This window comes from Paramormyrops kingsleyae, chromosome 23 (assembly GCF_048594095.1).
Source record: "Paramormyrops kingsleyae isolate MSU_618 chromosome 23, PKINGS_0.4, whole genome shotgun sequence".
Lineage (NCBI taxonomy): Eukaryota > Metazoa > Chordata > Actinopteri > Osteoglossiformes > Mormyridae > Paramormyrops > Paramormyrops kingsleyae.
In genome coordinates this window covers 13,492,642-13,514,182 of record NC_132819.1, presented here as the reverse complement: position 1 = coordinate 13,514,182, position 21,541 = coordinate 13,492,642, and the positions used below count along the sequence as shown (strand labels likewise).

The 21,541-nt window shown below is 38.8% G+C and overlaps 1 protein-coding gene across 5 annotated transcripts in view; it reads left to right on the top strand.

The window, feature by feature from the left end:
• LOC111843952 (CMP-N-acetylneuraminate-beta-galactosamide-alpha-2,3-sialyltransferase 1) overlaps nucleotides 1–21,541 on the top strand; it is a 27,799-nt gene extending 6,258 nt beyond the window's left edge. For 4 of the 5 annotated variants that reach the window (XM_023811983.2, XM_023811979.2, XM_023811982.2 and 1 more), the window contains exons 2-8: nucleotides 10,860–10,975; nucleotides 11,079–11,666; nucleotides 13,340–13,533; nucleotides 14,684–14,863; nucleotides 15,774–15,819; nucleotides 18,106–18,225; nucleotides 18,400–21,541. In XM_023811983.2, the coding sequence (XP_023667751.1) occupies nucleotides 11,382–11,666; nucleotides 13,340–13,533; nucleotides 14,684–14,863; nucleotides 15,774–15,819; nucleotides 18,106–18,225; nucleotides 18,400–18,573 (999 nt within the window). In that variant the 5' untranslated portion in view covers nucleotides 10,860–10,975; nucleotides 11,079–11,381 and the 3' untranslated portion in view covers nucleotides 18,574–21,541. Of the gene's footprint in view, nucleotides 1–10,859; nucleotides 11,667–13,339; nucleotides 13,534–14,683; nucleotides 14,864–15,773; nucleotides 15,820–18,105; nucleotides 18,226–18,399 lie in introns of all 5 variants that reach the window. The other variant, XM_023811980.2, reaches the window with a different exon arrangement.

Below are 21,541 nucleotides of genomic sequence, written 5' to 3'. Positions count from 1 at the left end.
ATTGTATTGTCCGTCTGTGTCTTGCCTGCCTTACCTGATACCCTGACGTCTGCGCCTTTGTCTCCGTTCTGTCCCTGCTGGGCACGACAATATTATTATAATTAAATGTATTAATCGTGTATTATTAATATTAAAATAATTAAAGAAATCTTTATTTTTAAATGTATTTTATTATATAATAATAATTACTGTTACTGTGTATCATTATCTAAATGTATTTTTACTGTGTAAATATATGTATTATGTATTATATACATGCACGATGCTATCACGGTGAATGCGAGGCTGAGACTGAAGCGTTACCCTTTGGTTCCGCTGAGAGACGTGCCACGTGACTCATTTCCCTGCGTGTATTGAGTTATCTTAGGTCGACGTTCACGGGTTGACTTCTGAGATTCAGATCGAGTTCTAGGTAAAAAAAAAAATTCGAACTGGTTGGTTCGACTTTTAAGAAATTCGAGTTATAATGAGTTCTAGAACTGAGGTAGCACTGTATACTGAAATTTGAAAGTTTTCTTTGAGATCTCAACAAGGCATCTGTTCTGGACAACAGTACCTGCAGCTGTGTAATTGTAATTTCAAGGTGTAGAAAGCTCTCACAGTGTATTTTACAGGAAAGGGAATCTCACTAACCTTTCAGGTTGACTGTACACCTTGTGATGGAATTCACAATCATAAAATTTATCCTTATAATGCTCATCAGAATGTCCACCTGTATCTCACCATAGCTCTTTATAATACAACACTTACAGAAAGCCTTGGGACACTTGCTTAATTCAGTAAAATTATCGCAAATTTATTGGTTTTAAAACAAAAATCATTACTTTATTTATTTGTTTACAAAAATATATGTCACATTAGAAGCAACCAGTAGTTTTAAGTAAAACATTAATTTCAGTTAGTAATAGAAACCCAAATTATAGTTCTAAAAGAGCTCTTATGAGCTAAGAAGCTCATGGACAAGTAACAATTCTGCAATAACATAGAACACCAAACATCTGTGCTTAGTATATCTTTGGGAGCCAATGACTGCAATTGCAATTAATATCAAAATGGCAATAACAGAACTGAATGAGTCAGTCAAAAAACTGACACTTAATAAAAAGAAAATGTCTGTGTGGAAGATGTGCGCAGATATGTTAAATATTGCTTGTCAATGGACTTGTGTTATGAAACCAATACATTTGTTTCTAGGAGTACTGTATATGTCAAAATACTGTTTACATAACACTGATATTATTATAAATAATAGGCATTTCACCTAGCTTTCCAATCTCCCAAAGAGGGGCCTTTTACAAATTGCTAACAAGTTGTCCCAGGCTTATTAATAAGGTAGAGTCGCAAGTACTTGAAAAAAATGTAATGCTGATGCCAGAAATAGTCTTTACTTTGCTTCAGCTTTGGTTTCAGTGAAAAGAATAATCACACAGTCTAAATATATATCCCCTTGGCTGAAGGCTATTTTATAAGCTTTTTGAGTTTTAAAATGTTTAGGAAGCAGAAATTTCTGCCAGCTGAGGTCTCAGGGGAATTAATGAAGTGCCTTGTTTTCTGGATAACAGCTATATTTACATTTTAACGTTTGCAGAACTGAAATGGTATGTAACGTATAAGATGGGCCACAGCTAAAATCATCCGTCATCAGGTGCAACAAAATTCCATCGCTGTAAAACAGTATACTGTGTATTTTATGCCCAGTCCTTAATCTGGTGAATTTTGAATTACTTCTTACCATAACTCATGAGGAATGATTCCGGAGTAAGCTCTTAGAGCGGGGTATGGCCTTTTTTGCAAAGTTATGGGTGCCATAAAGAGGTTTTATACAGGAGTCACAATATAATTCAGCTACAGAATGTTCCAGGTTGGGGAGGTTGTGGTCAGTCCTTGTATTTTTACCTCTGCATGTATCCTTTATGGGTTTTAAAATCAGAAAGGAAATGTTTCATGAAAGCACCAGTAACTCATTAGGTCAGGTATTGGGGCTGGAAAGACGGCTAGGAATTTATTTGCTGATTTTATTTGTCTGTATTTTGTGATTGGGGATGTTGTAAATATTCTATAATCAATGAATGGCAAACTGTGTCATTACATTACTGCCCTACAGACATATCTGATTAAGTCTTTTGCATTTTATATGGGTTTGCCTTGTGGAATATGGTCTTGGTTAATGTTTGTGGGACTGCTTTTGTTAGAGGTTTAATAGCTTGTTTGCTTGTTTATCCATAGCTTCTGTGAGATTGTTGGCTGCAATGACCGAGGCAGAATTTTCTGTCTTTTATTGATTTTTTTAATCACCCTTGATAATGTTCAGGCAATGATGGAGCATTTTGTCTAAATAAAATTTCCATCCATATATTCCCCATTTAGAAAAATAATTGTTAGAGACTGCTTGTTTGGTTGTTTTTTTGCATTGTTTTTTTATTCAAAAGTAGTTATTTGGGATGATTTTTTATCATATACTGGAAATAATTACCCTAAAGTGTTTTACTTTTTAGGCATTCATGCCTAAAAAATTTAGAACAGGTGATATTCGGGCTACATCTATAGTAAGAGCAAAAATGGGACCTACAGTTTCAGACTCATTTCCTCTTCAAAACAAGTGGATAATTTGCAGCAGGAGAACCAGGCATAATGATCAGGGTCACAACCAGAAGCTCATCCAATGAATGGCATGAAAGAAGGAACATTATTGTGTGATGATCAGCTGTTTTCATCCAGAGCACACTGCCCTATTACCTGATACATGGTAAACAGGTCATTCAGACTCAGTATTCAAATTACGGCCGCAGATGTTCTATCCAAGTGTTACCTTTGTGAATGACAAATAGGGAGGTAAAGATAATGCTGCTATTGTTATCCTCAGCTAATGAAATACTATGTAGAAAAATCTTTTTTTTTTTTCTTGTTTCACTTACCAGGCTGAAACTAAAAGACAATTAGCTGGTTTGAAGCACAAATAAAAACAGTCTGCTTTAGTGTGGAATGTCGTATCTGTGAGGAACAGCTGACATTGTATCCCAGATTGGTGGCAGATAAAGATAAAAATTACCGCTTTATTTTATCCTCGTTCTAGTAGGAATTTTCTATGAGCAACATGCAACAGAAATGCATCACATAATGTATTACTATATTTTGATTATATATACACCGGTGAGCCAAAACATTATGATCACCCCCACATGACGTGAATAACATTATCTATCTTGTAAAAACAGTGTATGTTAAGATCTGGGATTTATTACATGGTAAGCCGACATTCAGTACTCGTGCCCACCGTGTTAAATGCGCAGTAATGGGCAGGGGGGTAGAGACCTAACTGACTTTGATAAGGGTCAAATTGTTGGGGCCAAACAAATGTGTCAGTGATCTGCGAAACAGCAATGCTTGTGGGCCGCACACTGATAGCCGTGAGTAGTCTACCTACCTAACCAAGGAGGGAAAAACCGACAGGATGTTAGGTGTTGACTTACTGTGTAATATGTTCCAGACCTTCTTACGAGTTAACATTATTTGCTTCAAATAGGGGTAGCACAATGTTTCAGCTCATCGGTGTGTGTGCATCACTGGTTTGAAATGTGTAGTTTTATACATTATTATAGCCTTTATTAATTTAAATGCGTATATAATTTCTTTTTTATTATTTTCAAAGATAGACTTGTCTCGTGTTATCTTTCGTTTTTCTCTATTACAATGAGTTATAGGCCTACAGCTTAATACAAAATTTTGCTGCTCTCCTTTGGTGGTTCAGCAGTGTTAAACGAGCGGGAAGGAGGATAAGCCACCTATGTGTTCCATTGATTGAAAAATTGATAAAATAAGGGAGAACAAGTTGGTTTAACAATATTCCCCTTTTTCCGCAAGAAAAAAAAAAGTCAAGTTGTTCATTTGAATGGAACAAGTAACTCTTACAGTTAGATTGTTAGACTGCACCAATGCCATGTAAAATACGTAATCGATATTGAACGTAAAAATGTACATTGCCCTTTCACGCCGTGTTAACCTCCCTGTTTATTCAGTTCTTTAAAAAGAGCGTTAGCCATATTATGCCCCCCCCCCCCCCCCATTATAAGTGTGGCCGGTCAAGCTATTAAAGACCAAAGAGATTGTACTGGGGAAGTAAAGTGAAAGGAGGATGAAACGAATCGCGATGACAATATTGTGATTATGATGATGTGTGATCTACGAGCAGCGCCGGAGTACAGCAACAGAAAATCTACTGTCTGCCAATGCATTATGTTTTTATATTGTTCTGCAAGCTCTAGATATAGACCCGTGTAATATCTAGGTTGCAACTAAATTTAGTTGCACAAAAAACAAAGCAGCCAAAGCTCAGTTCAAGGGAAAATTAAGGATCAAATAAAACTAAATACGTTTTCTCCAGATAAGTGTTGCTAGAAGGCTGCATGTAAATCGCATGGCTTGTTTTCTTGTAAGTTACCAGAAAAAAATCTAATTAGTGTTTGGTGTATTGTAATTGCACAACTGCAGTTAAAACACGCCGAACCTTGGAAGATATCATAACACATGAAACATGATTGGAAGATATAATATTGATCATCGTTAATGTAAAACCTGTAAGTCACGCGTCGTGCTTGAATTTGAGAGGTTCAGGAAACTGTAAATTAAACACCCATTAAGACCTGGTATATAGATTGTACGTTATGAAAAATGACTTAAAGGCACTCTTTTTTTTTTGCTTTGTATGGACAGATATTTAGGTTTCAGACTTGAAAAGAAATCCTGCTGTGTGGCCCCGAAATGGGTGTTGTGATGGTTTCAGATAATTTTTGTAAAACGTGTAATTTCCTTTCCCTTCACTCTCTGGTCAGACTCCTCGAAAACCATTGTTCAGGTCAGGTGGCCAGGTCATGTTAACACTATCACTCTACTTTGTAGGCAGCTTGGCGAGTCCAAACTTTTGACTGGTACTGAAAAATATGTTTAGAACTGCCTAGCCAAGATTAACTTAAAATTAATTGTAGTTTAATGGTAATCACATAATGGTACATCTAAAGCAAAAATAATACTTGGTAATTTTCTGTTGTCAATGTACTTGTTTTGCGCATCCACACTTGCATACAAAGAAGGTACAACTTCAATATGTAATATTTAGCCTACAGTGGTATTTAGCAATAAGTGTGCTGTGAAAACTTAATATTTTAAGCATTTTTAAATATTTTAAAGTTATTAAAACTTAATAGTGATGTACAGATACACTAAACAGCAATGAAATGTAGAGATAGCTAAGGATGATTTTCTTACTTTAACATTACATTTATTTACTGTAGCAGTCAAGCATCTGTCCTGGTAAGTCAGTGCCTGGTCGGTGTTTGTTAACTTCCTTATTTGCAGTTATGATCAAGATGTTAGCTAAAGCACTGAGGAGTTTCAATTGTGGTATGAACAATTAGCGCCTCTTCTTAGGTGAACTTCCCTTTTGTTTCTGGTCTGTGTAGGCCAGGGGTCTTCAGCTCTGGTCCTAGCGAGCTACTGTCCAGTATATTTTCTATCCTGCCTGGCTGCTCATGAGCCTCACTTGTTCCTCGTATTTACCTCAGAATAAGTGTGGCTTATTAGAAGCCAGGTAGGATAGAAAACCTACTGGATTGCAGTTCTCCAGGACCAGAGTTGGAACCCGCTGGTGTAGGTCATTGCCTCTCCCTTTGGGCCAGTTTTGACATCAGAACTTGGCTGTTAGGTATATTAGAATCTCTGCTCAGTACATCAAGTATCTGTACTGACAGGAGTCTGTGTCTGCTAGGTAGTAGTAGTTAGCTTCAATTTTACGTTGCTTATGGTAAAAATACAGGTTACCCAAGAATTCTATTACGAAAATGGCAGGGCAGTCTAGTTCCAGATACACGTACCTAAAGTGGCATTCAGGCAGTTATATATCATTACCTCTTCCAAGGTTATGTATTAGGAATGTTTTCTGGGCTCCTAGCTTGATCTTCAACGTTCAAAAGACGTTCTGGTGTGTGCTCACCCTCATAATAATTGCTTTATTAAAATAATTTTGTGGGTAGCAAGTCAATTTCTGTGGCCCTTGAGGATTGTCGTTAAGGACTGTAATGAGGCTATTATTATCTAGAACGTTTAACTGAAGAGCCATAGAAGTGTTGGAGAATGTTTATCCAGTCAGTTCCTGTTTTATAGGGCAAAACAATGTTAAAAATTTGAATATTAAAATGCAAAGTAATATGAAATATCAATGTGCATATTTGATGGTATGATGTTTTCAGTAGAAAGGGGAGGGATCTTTCACACAAGTAAGATGAAGTCGTTGCTGACTTGTGGCCCAGTGGTTTGCAGCGTATCCACAGACCTCCAGGTTTTGGAGTCTGCTTCCTGCTTCCTGCTTCCTGCTTCCTGTTTGCTGCTTCCTGTCTGCCTGCTACCTCTGTGTCGTCTGGCATTCTTCCCCCATATGTACTTAGGATAATTGGCTTTTCTAAATTGCCCATGATATGTTTGTGTTTGCTTGGTGATGCCCTGGTATCCCATTCAGGGACAGTTCTGCCTTATAACCTTTGCTGCATGGAATAAGCCTCAACTGTGCCAAGTATTAGTGATGGGTGGAATTATTACATTGTAATAGATCCTGACATTATGCTGACTGTCAGCATATCAGCATATTGCTAATATCATATTGGCCAGTAATGCTGTCTTGCATTGTGGTGGTAGTTTTGGTACAATTTGTTAATTTTTTTTTTCATTTTGGATATGTAAAACAAGTCATTCTAAAAGCTAAGCAAGCAAAATGATAAACAGGAATTGGTGATCCTTGTTTCACAAGTAAGTGCCAAAATGCCTGCCACGGTACTTTTAAATTAGGTTCTTGTCAATGAAGAAAAAATGGTCCCTGTTTCTGTGACCTGATTTAGAAGAAAAACTTGACTGCCGAAGATCATTTGCAGTCATCTGTCACACTGAAGATTTTTTATATTTATATGGCAGAAAAAATAGATGATATTATATATATATATATATATATATATATATACATACACACACACACACACACACACAGAGTGGAGGAAAATTGTGGGGCATTTTAAGCATTCGCCAGTTGCGTACGCTCTCTTGGAAGATATTCAAATTGATGCTCAAAACAAAATGTAGAAACGAGGCTTCTAGTTGCCTAATTAAAGATTTTTTGGCATACATTTTTCATATGTAAAAATATTAATAAGATGTATAAATATATAAACACAAACAATACTTATTATATTATTAAAGTAGAAAGAGCTCTTGTATCGGAAATGGCCCGACCCTATGTGAACATGACCAAGGATATGGGGGAACAATGATGATGGTCTTTCTCCGGTTTGACATCACAGCACAAAGTAAACAGGATGACAGTTTTGCTTTTGCAAGGTCGGTCTATCCATTCATCCATCCATCGTTTAGCTCATCTTGGTCAGTTTCATGGATGCAATTGTAAATAAGTTGCCCAATTTATACAAATGATACAAATTTCCATTTTTCATGAATGGTTCTTAAAGTAAAACCTTTCATTGCGTAGTACTCGTATTTTAGCAATAGTTCAGCTCAGAACTCTGTTTAAATTGAAATGTTCTTTTTAATTTGAAAAGTAACCTTTTGTATTTCAGAATTCTTATTTTTCCAGTGGGCGAATGAGGGAAGAGCAATTAACTTAATTAATATCACCTTGACTGAACCCATACCTGGATATTAATGGTGTGTGATCAGACTCTTGTGTGCCTGTGTGGTCTTAATTCACACCGGACAAGTGAGAGCCTGAGTTAACGATTGTGGTTTCACTTTCAGTCTAAGTATAGTCTAAGTACAGAGACCATCATAGTACTCATAGAACATCATAATACCATGAAATCAGTAGTGACTTACTATTCTTCGGCAGTTTCAACCTTTAGCATTTTCTCACGTCAGTTTCAGACAGAAGTGTAATTTCTCATAAAATACCTGAAACAGTTCCTATTTGCATATTTCCCATTATCTTTATTTGGCATCAAAGAATGTTCTTTCAGATAATGAATGACAGAACCATGTGAAATGAGGATTGAAAGATAGGAATAAAGACCTTATAATACGGATATAGGAGTGAATGTAAATTTGACCAGCTTGAGGTCTGACCTTATATGATTTGGGAAATGAATGAGAGAGCTGATCATGTGACCAGAACACCATGTCCCACCCCCACGTCATACAGTATACCACTTAATACCTAATGCAGGGATGGCCAATCTTATCTGCAAAGGGCCGGTGTGTATGCGGGTTTTCACTGCAGCTCCCTAATTATATTACTAATTAGAGGACTGATTGGCTGAAGAGTCCTCACACCTGGGTTTGAACAGCTGACCTAAAGGTTATCCCAAAAACCTGCACACACACCGGCCCTTTGCGGTCAAGATTGCCCACCCCTGACCTAATGCATTGTCTGTTAGCGCTGTTGTTTGATATTTACATTTACTTAACAGTAGGGCTGCAACGATTCAGAGGAACTCGAATAACTCAATTACAAATAATCCTCCATGTAAATTATTTGCTTCGTTTAATCCGCACGACTATTAACTTCTCAGTGATCACCATGTTTCACACGGAGAATTGTAACTGTCGTACAGTGTGCGTACGTTGCACTATGTGTGGCAGAGCGGTAGAAAAAACTGATTGGCGACACTCCTATAGGGACCCATTGCAAAAAATGGCAGAGAAATTTCCGGCAAACTTCCGGGTCATAGGGACAATGAATAGTTCCCAACATTGACAATAATCAATATAATTGATTATTAAAATAATTGATAGCTGCAGCCCTACTTAACAAAAACAGCCAAGTCTGAAAGTTCATAGTGTGACAGGATGTCCTGATCTACACGAGGGACTCAAACATATCGGAGGACGTTACAGTTTTCAAAGACATTGCTGAATATTATTATGCAACATCTGCGCTTCTTTATTTGCATTTAGTATCTTGAAGCCTGTTGTACAGGCATTGCTGTGGGTATAAATTGTAACGTTTCGCGTTTGCCGTGTATGTGCTGCAAATAAATACTGAAATAAGTATCAGTAAATATTAGTACTTATCATTTCTGCTGGCTAATGAGGCACAGAATGCAGGTGGGTCACTGTTAGCTTGGAGATTGCCTATATAAAAATTGGAAGATCGTAAACATATACCAAAACTCAGGGGTTTATTACAGCTAGCTGTGCCTGCAGAGGGGCCTTTAGTTTAGATCCGTGTTTCCCAATCTGGTACTTGGGAGCCTACGGACAGTTCACATTTTTGCTTTGGAAGGTTTGGAAAAAAAATTCTCATAGTAATTCAACAAGGCTAAAAAGGACCTGAGCTCAGTTACATTTTTGGGAACAGCAGCCTTTTCAACTGCTTCAGTTTTTTCCTTAATGGGGTGAATCCCAGTTGCATCAATAACATGCCCCAAATAAGACACACTACTCTGAAAAGAAACATTTGTCTCTCCTTACCCTAAGGCTGTAAGATTCAAGTCTCTTGAGCACCTCGTCTAAGTTCCTCATGTGTGTCTCTGTGTCATGACCAGTTATCAATACTGTATGTCATAGAGATAAGAAATAACAGCATCCAAACCTTGTAATACCTGATGCATTACCTTTTGGGAAATTGCATGTGTGCTGGAAACCCCATATGGAAGACGACTGTAAACAAACAATCACTATTAAGTAATGCGTAGAGCTTTTTTCCAGTGGTACCCATTGATATGCTCGTGACAAGTCAAGTTTGGTAAAGCTCCAAACACCTGACGACTTTGCAAACTTGCCCTGAGTTCTAGTTAAAGGATGCTGCTCTACCTCTAACCAGGGATTAGTTGTTACCTTGTAGTCTGCACATACACTGCAGTCCTTTTTTCACACAATAAAAGCTGCCCAGTCACTGTAGCTAGTGGGAGAGATTAAGCCTTCAGCTTCTAGTTTAGCTGGCTCTTTCTCCACTGCGTTTCTAAGGGCATACAGTACAGTGCGCACTTGACAAAAATTTGCCACTGCTCCTTCAGCCACATAAAGTTTCGCTTCTACTCCTTTTACCATACCTAGTTCTGAGGCATACCAGTCACACAATTCATCAACAGTTTCATTTGAGACTCTATTCAGATGTAACCAGGCGGCAGATCCAGTCTCTACCCATCAAACACGGCCATTAGCTTTCAGTTTTTTCTTCGTTTTCTTTAATTGTAGCGTTCGGCGTACTTTGTGTCTTTCCTGCAAGACTATCATGTCGTTATCATATTGAATAGCACTGTTTTTCAAATGGGTGGGCAGTTTCGAGACTGACACCCGAGTCAGTAACTCTTGTACTTTTTATTCTCCTTACAAAGCTCTAAAAATATTCATTCAAGGTGTCTGGGGGTGTTTTTTTTATAAAATGTCTCTATGACAAAAAAAAGCACAGTTTTTTAAATGGTTTTGCGAGATTTCTGTTTGGTCCCGCGGACGGGACCGGCAACTCCAGAGGGATAACTCCGGGTGTTTGATGAAGGATACTAAGGACAGATTGCTGGCAGGTCAACTTTGAATCTATACAGGAAAGAAGTTTCTACTTTCCACACGATTCAGAGATTGATGTAACTCAGAGTAACATTGTTTTCACTGTTTACTCTTTTGGGATTTATTTGGGGTCAAGAAGGGGTCATACCTGCTACTATCGAGGTATATCAGATAAAATGGGTCCTACCCAGTACTAGCTAGGTGTACTTAATAAATATTTTATTTTAATTTCCCCACCTACTTAGACTGCTGGATTTACTCAATTTGTAGCATGCGGTCAGTGATCCTTATTTTCTGATGTATCAAAATATGTGATTTCATTGTTTTGTGACATTTAAAAAACATGTTTTTCTTTGTTTCAGGTGAGAGGCTGTGAAGAGAGAGAGAATCAGGAGCTCTCAACACCAGACACGGCATTGCAAGTCCTCACACCCGGCTCAGAGAAAACTGGAACCTGTAGATCAAATGGGATAGTTCTGTCAGTAATTTAATCATTTTAAGAAATCTGAATGCCACTTAATAATGAATTTGCACACAACTCCACAATTTAAATTTAATTTGTTTTCATTTTTTTTTCTAAGGCTCTCGGGAAACATCATGGACATTATTCTTCTACAAGCTGGCATCAAAGGGACATAGACTTCTGGGACAAGCTCATTTTACTTTAAGATAAACTATTTTATAATTGTGTTAGACGGTCTTTTTAAGTACACTCTGTATTTGCAGATTACCACTTTCGTGTACTGTGGGTTTGCACATTCTTTTTTCCGTATGATCGTGAGCTACTATGATGTGAATGACCTAAACATGCTCCTTGCATCTCTTAATCCTGTCGAACCCTGGCTGTGAGACACACCTCCCCCCCACCTTCTGCAATTTACAAGATGTTTGTCATCAAGCACAGGAATCGTCGAAAATTCGCTTTTTTCTGCATCATCTCCCTGACGACGCTCTTTCTCAGCTACACCTATCACGACCCTTCGCTGTACCTCTTAAAACTTGCCTTCAGACAGCCCAGCGGCGATTTCCCCAAGGGGCCGTGTGCCTGTACGACATGTATAACTCAGATGGATGATGACTGGTTTAGTGAGCACTTTAACCAGTCCATACCACCACTGCTGTCAAAGAAGAATAGCCTGCTTACAGAGGACACCTACAACTGGTGGCAGGTAAGAACCTCCCAGAGGTTTGCTCCCTGCAGACCTGCTTCAGACTGGTTAATGTGGATTTTTTTAAGGTTAACATGTAACAGATTTCCTGCTGGCTTTACAGGGAAGTTGGCTCCCTTCCCAGAATTCAGTTTATTTATAATTGTAATATTGATTTTATTACCTTGAGGATTTTCTATCACCACTCACACTATTTTTCCTTATAACACCTCTAACAAAAGCATTTAGTTGTGAAATGGTCCCTTGTTGATTAAGATTTTATGTTTAGATACATTTTAAAACTGTTTTTTTTTTTTAAATTTCCTTTGAAATTAAGAGGGTGGGAAATCAAAGCTGTTTGAATAATGAATGACCTGTTAACGTCAAAGGCGTGTTACTGCCAGACCTAATGAAGATGGTGGAACTGGTGGCCTTGATTTGGGTGTCTCAAAGTCACTTTCTTTATATGACATGGACCCATATTCCGGTAAATAAAACGAAGTCCCTGGGCTGCTACCCAAAGTGTTTAAAATGCAGCTTCATTATATTAAGGCCAGAGATTCATTTCGGGGTGGCGGGATCAGGGGCATGCTAGCTTTGAACTATGCTTTAACGGCACATGTCACGACTCCCTTATCCAATCAGAGTAAGAGTTCCAATTATGGCTTGTGCTGCCACCATTCGTTTTTTTTTTTTCCTTTCAGTTATTATTTCACACGGGGGTTTGATATAGCAGCAGATTGGGTGCTGTTTCGAGCTTTGCTGAAAGCAGACAGTGACTCACACGGTTCCCTGCACGGCACTATGTACTTGTATGGCCCACCCCTGCCAAAAAATTTAACATAACGATTCATTAAAAGTAAATGAGATCAGGTCCTCTGGCATTGGGCAAAAGCCAGTCCGTTTCACCTGCATCTCCTAATAGTCAGGTGTCCTGCGTAGCGGGTAGATTTACCTCTAACTTCTATCATCTCCTCTGCTTTCTTCTATTCAAGTGTTTTCCAATCTGGTCCTTGAGGACCCACAGACAGTGCACATTTTTGCTACCCTTCTAGCAAAAATGTGAACTGTCTGGCAGGGAGCTCGGAGGGAGCAAAAACATGGACCGACTGTGGGTCCCCAAGGAGCAGATTGGGACCTTGCTCTTTTCTCAGTCATGTTTCACAGTGGTACCACTCCATGCTTGATGTGAAGACGTGTGTCTCAAGAGGGACACTTTAACCTTTCGGAAAATGCCTCAGTTCCCCCCTTTACATTTTGACATGAACTGTACTACCAAGTCTTACAGGTTGCTGTGAGGGTCACAGCCTAACCCTAACCCTAACCCTAACCCTAACCTTTTAACCAGCCCATGAGGAAGGGCAGTGATGGAGTCAACATGTTTGCAGCAGTACTTTTCAAAATTTCCATAGTCAACTGCAAAGAAGATTTTACTCCTGATTAAAATCAATACAACCAATTACAACCCACTCTCCATACGACAAAACAGCCAAATATTGTTTATCCAAAGTATGGGAAATTACATGCTGTTCAAAAAACAAGCTTACTTAGTATTTAGTAATTAAATGAAGATGGAGGTATATAGCCATAGTCTATTATAGAGGCCTTTAAAAAGGCTCCCTATGCTGATTTGTGTTGCCTTGGTAACCTGCTTCAGTTTGACCCTCTTGTCTCCCCCTGCTGGCCGTCATCAGTGGCTGCAGAGAGAGAAGGATCCAGCCAACTACAGTGATGTGGTGCAGAGGCTTTTTGAGCTCATTCCCGATGAGGAGTGGTATATCGACTCAGAGCCCGGTCGCTGCAGGACCTGCGCGGTGGTAGGGAATTCTGGGAACCTCAAGGGATCGAGTTACGGAGCACGCATCGACTCACATGATTTTGTTATAAGGTGACTGGACTTTGTGTCTCGAATAAACTACACTTTTCGTGTGAACAGCAGTCGTGTTGTTTTGAAATGTGCTGTCATGTCCCACAACAGTCTACTCTTCACTTACATGAAACACAACTCTCCTTGATGAGAAAAACAGTCTCGCTGGGAATAGCCGTCAACAGGAAAACAACTGGGTACCTTTCCTTGTTTAGATATCAAAGGGAACAGCTAGTCTAAATCCATTGCATGTTTTGCTAAAAATGCTCTGATACTATGTTTGTACATGTGCATTTATATATTATTTTAGTTAGGGGAGTAGCTAGAAATTCTGGGTCCCCTGACAAAATGTCACCATGACCCTGTAAAGTTCAGGGTGTCCATTAACCCAATGACCCCCTCATAATACCTATAACTGTGATATGCAATGGCAGCTCATTGTTTTTTTATACAGTAGAACGTCATCTTTAGAAAAGCCTGTTTGAGACTAGACAGCAGTAGTAGGACATGAAGGTGAGAAGAAGGGAAGAAGAAACAACAAAATGCAGCACCAGTCAATGCATTAGGCAGCATAGGCAGCTGCCTAGGGCACCATCTCCAGGGGGGGCACTGACTTAGCAAGCCAATTTCACTTTGTCTCAGACAAGGGGCATCCTCTGTAAAGCTTACCCAGGGTGCCACATGGTCTCTGACTGGTACTGCTAGACTGGGTAGGCTTGGGTAGGCAGGAACAGTGCCTCCTCTACCGTGCAGGGAGGATTGAGTGTATCAGACAAGCCCTGACCTCCAGGGGGTGCTGCTCGTCAGATTCTGGGCAAAATTGGAAGCTTATGTTGATCCCACATTACAATTTGAATTAATGTTAATGCTTTAACTCCTCACAAGTGTGCACATACACAGCTTTGATTGTTGGTTCTGGGCAGTTATAGTTTACAGCAGGACTTTCCAAATCTGGCCCTCGATTCCAAATCCAGGCCTTGTTTTCAGTTCTCCTAGGTAGTTAGTTTAATAATTACTGATTCTGATTGGCCAGAGGATTCACACCTGACTCACCGGTAAAGGGAGGCTGGAAAATCAGCAGTGCTCGTGTGATTTGGATAGCCCTGGTTTACAGCGTTTTTTGAAAGTCCACCCTACAAGGCAGAATGACTGATACGTTTTTCTTCCATAGAATGAATCATGCTCCTACATTGGGCTACGAAGATGATGTCGGGAGCAAAACCACTCATCACCTCATGTACCCTGAAAGTGCCAAACATTTGCGGAACAGTACAAGCTTGGTGCTGGTCCCCTTTAAGACCCTGGACCTGGAGTGGATCATCAGTGCATTAACCACAGGTACCATCACCCAGTAAGTAACCCTTGATTAATCATCACAGTGAATATTGCAGTTCCTTACACAAATAGCACCTTTCCTTTTCATTTTTGGTATAAGAAATGCAGTGGTGCAGTGGCTAGCACTGTTGCCTCACACCTCTGGGACCAGGGTTTAAGCCTCCACCACGGCTCCATGTGTGTGGAGTTCACATGTTCTTCCATGTCATTGTGACACCTTCACATCTTACATCGGAGACAACTGCTTACTTACTCACACGGAGGAACGCTTATTGACAACCAAATAGAATGACGTTTTAGACGCTTAGCAGTGACATAACTACCATATGATTCCTCAACCAGTTTCAATGAAAAGTTTATACTGTACCGCATCCTTCTTTGATCACTGGATGATTTTTATTGTGCTGAGTTACCGAGCAGAACAAAACCATTCTCAATCAATGCATTAACTGACTTATAAATGGAATGAGTGGTTGAATAAGTTCACAGTTTATAAGCGCAGGATTGCATTTGGACTCCGCAAAGCCTCTTAATCTAATGGATATAAATGCAATTTATCATGTTAAAATATGCCTTGTAAGCTAATATTGTTCAAACTTAGATGCCATGTGACAGCTGGAAACATTCTATAGATAGAAGTAAAAGTGTTTGTGCCTGTATTGTGTTTGTTACATAGAGAAAAAGTCTCTTACAATTCATGTAAAATTAATAAATTGTCCTTTTATATAAGTAGTTATTTGCATGTTCAATATTTATAAAGCTTTTATCAGCCCAATGTAAATTGTCACAAGGTTGCTAATAGTCACTTTTAGCAGTTTTAGTTTAAAAATAAATACTGGCACATGGTAGGACACAGTTTTGCAAAATAAATGAATATTTTCAACAAGTATTAGTTCTGTTGTTGACAATTGTTTGCTATGTTGCAGGACTTACGTACCTGTCAAATCCAGGATAAAAGCTAACAAGGATAAGGTAAGCCATATGCAAGTACCTTGTTTTATTTCCCACTAGCAGTGAGTGACTAGAGGCACCTTAACTGAGATTAGTGTAATATAATTCAGGATTAACTGAGATTAGTGTAATATAATTCAGGATTAATATCCTCACATTTGAATACACACCACATAAATCGCAACTTGTCAAAATATTAAAATATGGTATATGACAGGGTTTGGCAATTAGTTTCAACCACAGGCCAGTTTTTTCAACAATGCTCAATAAAGAGTCAGTATAGTTGTGCAGACGGAGAACGATATAGCCTTGGTTTGTGTCCGCCTCTTCAGGGTGGGAATTTAGCATACTAATTAGTAAGACATGAGGTTACATTTCTTGGGAAATGCATAAGCTGTGTAAGCCTATTTAAATAGTTGTCTACATCAGATTTTTAAAGGAAAACGGGCCGGATCTGGTCCACGACCTGCCATTGGCCGACCTATGGTTTAAGACTTCATCAAGACAAAAACCGTAATTTCCTGCCAGATACCCAGTAACACATATGCTGTCTGGCCAAGAAAAAGGTTGCTACTTAAATTTTTTGTTGGACCGCCTTTAGCTTTCATTAAGGTGCACATTTGTCATGGCATTGTTTCCACAAGCTTATGCAACTTCTCAACACTTATTTTCATCCAGATTTGCATTCATTTCTAACCGAGAACTTTTATTGATAAGTGATTTGAACCACTCGATAGTCTTAAGCAGCACATCTGAAAGACTTTCAGTGGGATTACGGTTAAGACTCTGTGGTGGCCAAATCATGTGCGAAAATGAATCCTAATGTTCCTGAGGCACTCCTTCACAATTCGAACCTGATGAATCTTGCCATTCTCATCCTGGAATATGTCCGTGACATAATGGAAGAAAAAAATCCATTGATGATGGCTGGATATATAACCTGGCCATTCAACAGATTCAGGTACTCAGCTGACTTCACTTTATTGCTGCAAAACTTTGCTGAGCTGTAATAATGATCTAGAATTTGGTCTTTAAATATCTTCTGGCAACTTTGTTTTTGGCTGGACAGTGTACATCTGACATACTGTAGGCATGGCACCTTCAACATCACACCTGACAAGCACTGTACAAACCTATGAATGGCCATATAACATTTTTGCAGTTTTGGAGATAATGTGTACATTTTTTTTGAGACTCCTTCAGCAAACTCCCACTACTCAACTACTCTGTTCATCTTACTGTTTCTCTGTATCTGCTCCTAGTCTTCAATTTTTATACTGCATCACTAAAGCAAAGGTTGCATGTTTTTATGAAGAAAGACCTTCCTCATTGCAGATTTGTTTTCTTGTAAAATATACTCATTTGTGTCTGTTTCTTCTTAGGGTACAAAATGAATCACTGGGCTTTATTTGGGCGGGATACAGATAGCAGTGTATTTCCTATTATCTTATGATGAGGTTCAGAAGCCGTACCTATATATTTGCTCGTGGCAGAAGACAATTCGTCAAACTGTGTTGCCGAGTGTATCTTAGGGGAAAAGTCATGGAAATCCCAATAGGGAAAAACATGTAACCACTTTAAGTCACATGTAAAAATGGACCGCATTTTATTCTGATGAGGAGAATTCATGCCTGTGCAGTGACTTATGGTCCATGCACTTTTCATGCCTGTGCAGTGACTTATGGTCCGTGCACTTTTCATGCCTGTGCAGTGACTTATTGTCTGTACACTTTTCATGCCTGTGCAGTGACTTATGGTCCATGCACTTTTCATGCCTGTGCAGTGACTTATGGTCCGTGCACTTTTCATGCCTGTGCAGTGACTTATTGTCTGTACACTTTTCATGCCTGTGCAGTGACTTATGGTCCATGCACTTTTCATGCCTGTGCAGTTCCATACACTTTTTTATTATCAAAGGTTCGTGGCATCCATATTACAGTAGTTACTGTTTGACATATGCACATATTTTACCTTAAACATTTAATATCCCATGTGTTCCACGGAAAAAGTCAGCCTTACTGTCATTGTGGCTTTTTTTTACAGTGTGGCCAGTTCTTGGCTTATTACTTGTTTTGCCACAGCAACAAGAGATGTTTGCAAGAGCTGGACTTCCATGTTTACAAGCATTGACAGGGCACTTAGCATTCTCTCCATACATTTTACCTAACATTTTTAGTCTATGTGAAGAGCGTAGTTTTAAGTCATATATACACATATATACTAGGTAATTATGATTCATCTCCAGTTGCATGGTTAGTCCTTGACTTAACATGACTTCTCATAATTTCATGTTCTCACAATTTGCAGGTGTTGGTGTACAACCCCACCTTCTTCAAATATGTCTATGACACCTGGCTCGAGAACCATGGAAGGTACCCCTCCACAGGCTTCCTTGCCTTAATGTTTGCCATTCACATTTGTGACGAGGTAAGCTGTTTCTAGTCCAGGGCTCCCCAACTGGCCTACACTATTACAAATACTGTATAAATAACATTTTATGATGGTATTATACTGACATCTAGTGCTCATATTGATATGACGAGTTTTTTTGGAGTTGATTTTGTTTATGAGCTTAAATATGGATGAACGGCTCTTGTCCAGGTGAGTGCCTATGGATTTGGAGCGGACATGAAAGGAAACTGGCACCACTACTGGGAAAACAACCCTGGAGCTGGAGCATTTCGCCACACCGGGGTGCATGATGGGGATTACGAATACAACATTACCATGCTGCTGGCTGACAAAGACAAGATAAAAGTGTTTAAAGGAAGATGACGCCTTAACCACTTCAACGTGTTTATCTAAACAACATGGATCTACTGAGTGTGCTTTCAACATGGGAAGCGTTGAATGACGATGGACTGAAGGCAATTCTACTCTTCTTGACCTAACTTTGTTCACATTCTAGGTTTATAATGCTTTTTTTTTATTGGAAATGGAAAGCAACACTGCCTTACATCATACGGCCCATGAGCAGAAGTGGAGTCGAGTCGAATTTGAGCTAACAATCTAAATGAGTGATTTGAGATTAAATGAGATTTAGTTGCTAACAACACCACGTAACACTGCGTTTATCATCAGTAAGCTTGCAGCACCACCTTGTGGGCAGTAGAAAAAGCTCATCAGTGTCACGATGGGTTACATTTTCAAAATTATATCAGTGTGATTTCCCCTAATGGTTTATATTATATATATATCAGATATCACATTACATGATGAACGGGTACTTGGTTTCTAAAAAAAAAATCCCAGTATTCCATCGATGTGGAAAGACTCATCAACACAACTCTCATTTCGGTTTAAGAAGGGTAAAGAGCTGCACACAGCTCAACACAGTACTGCTTACTTAGTTCCACCCGCAACTTGATAGGGCCCAGCTGACAGTAGATTACCTAGTAGAGCTATTGAGAGGAAGAAAAACCCAGCCTACTTACACACCCAAGTTAATTTAAATCATTTTTGTTCCCCGAACCTGCTCAACACAGACATCCAATGCAGCATAGTCTAGACGGAAATCATATCCCCTACTGTGTGATTACCTTGATTTTACCTATGTGTGCCACTGGAGAAACACTAATGATGGCCAAGACGACGCTACATGAACCATTTTCTGTGTTTTCTGACCCGGTACGTGATTCTCTGTTCAAAAAAAGTGCTCAAAGCATGCCCCAAAGCAAACCAAGAGCACCATCTAGTTGGGTCAGAAAATACAGAAAATGGTTCATGAAGAGTCGTTTTGGCCAACACTACGAAACACTGTGACTGCTTACATACTATAACATACTGTAACAGCTTGATGTTATAAGACATTTAACAAAGGGTTTGCCGAGGAATCATTGTGTTTTTTTTCACCACCAAATTCGAAAGCACACTACCACTGCCTATGAACTTCATCTGCACTTTATAAACAATGCAAATGTACAACCAATGGCTTTTGTATGACTTTTACTAAGGGTAGATATAGCGCATCTGTGTACCTATAACTTTCTGGACTCAACAAATGGGGTATTGTCCAAATCAAATTCTGACAGTAATATTGCATGATTTGCTTGGAAAGAAATATATGGAAGGTCTTTTTTGTAATTTGAAGGGTAATTTGTTTTTATTTGTATTTAATGTTATGGGACATCGGGATGTACCTTATATGAAGTGCCTTACAGTTTTAATAGATAGTGTAAAAGTTGTACTTGTCTGTGTGAAGAAGGGACCAGGGTCAAGTGCCTTTTCAAACTTAATTTTTCAGTTTTTAAAGGCTTTGGTTTCATTTATTGGTTACGCAAGGGGTTAAATATTCACATCCAGCTTCAGTTTAATCTCTTTTGGATGGTTCAAAAGCCGCATTTCATACATGCTGCCGTTGGTGCAATACTACACAATGGGTGTAAATTTCATTTGTTTGAATGTATACTGCTCCCACTTGTGTGGAAGTAATGTAAACGTTTTTAATGAATTCCCAGTGTACAGAAAAGACTAATTCAAAGCTGATGTTTAATATACACCAATCAGCCATTAAAACCACCTGCCTAATATTGTGATGGTCCCCCTTGTGCCGCCAAGTCAGCTCTAACCCGTCGAGGCCGGGACTCCACAAGACCTCTGAAGGTGGCTTGTGGTATCTGGCACCAAGACGTTAGCTGCAGGTTCTTTAAATCCTCTGATTTGCAAGGTGGGGCCTCCATAGATCGGACTAGTTTGTCCAGTATATCCCACAAATGTTTCACTGGATTGAGATCTGTGGAATTTGAAGGCCAAGTCAACACCTAGAACTCTTCATGTTCCCCAACCCATTCCTGAACAATTTTTGCAGTGTGACAGGGCACACTGTCCTGCTGGAAGAGGCCACTGTTATTGGGGAATCCCGCTGCCATGAAAGGGTGCACTTGGTCTGTAATAATGTTTAGGTATGTGGTACGTGTCAAAGAAACATCCCCATGAATTCCAGGACCCAAGACTTCCCAGCAGAATATTGCCCAAATCATCACACAGCCACCGCCAGCTTGTCTTCTTCCCAAATATCACACACACACCTACGTTTTTCCTTCTTCCGACTTCAAGAACTGACTGTTCACTGGCCTAATATATAATGTCACCCTTGACAGGTGTCATTGTAATGGGATAACCAATGTTCATCCATCAGTGGTTTTAATGTTACGGCTGATCGGTGTATATTTTCCTTGGTTTGCCATTTAATGAATGCAACGTGACATGAAATGTTCAGTTATAAGAAATCCTACATTGCGTAAATATCGAAGAGAAGTTTGAAGAGAAGAACTGTGTCATTTCATATTCATGTAAGATTTTACATTGCTGGTATATGTAGATCCATCTCAAACTGTCACGAATCATTTCTATATTTATTTTACTATAAATTTGTTTCTTTTTTCTCTCTCCAAACTGATAACCCTCGAATAAACATGAATCAATACTCCAAATGTTATACAATAAAAAGGATTAAAAGAAAAGAAAATATTAATATTTATGTTAAATTCACCATGTGGTAATTATTGTATGTAGTTTTTGTTTTTCTAATAATTTTCTATGTCTTTAATATAATTTATATATTTAAGTTAAAAATGAAATTATGAATGCATGGATTCTATACAATCTGTACAATTGTACAGTAGAAACATTACAATAGACCTAAAGAAGCTTCAAAAATTTCATTATTTTTTTTTAGATCATTATTGTCTGATTGATGATATTTAGTGGGTCGTTTGATTAAAGTTCACTTTCAGAAAAAGTT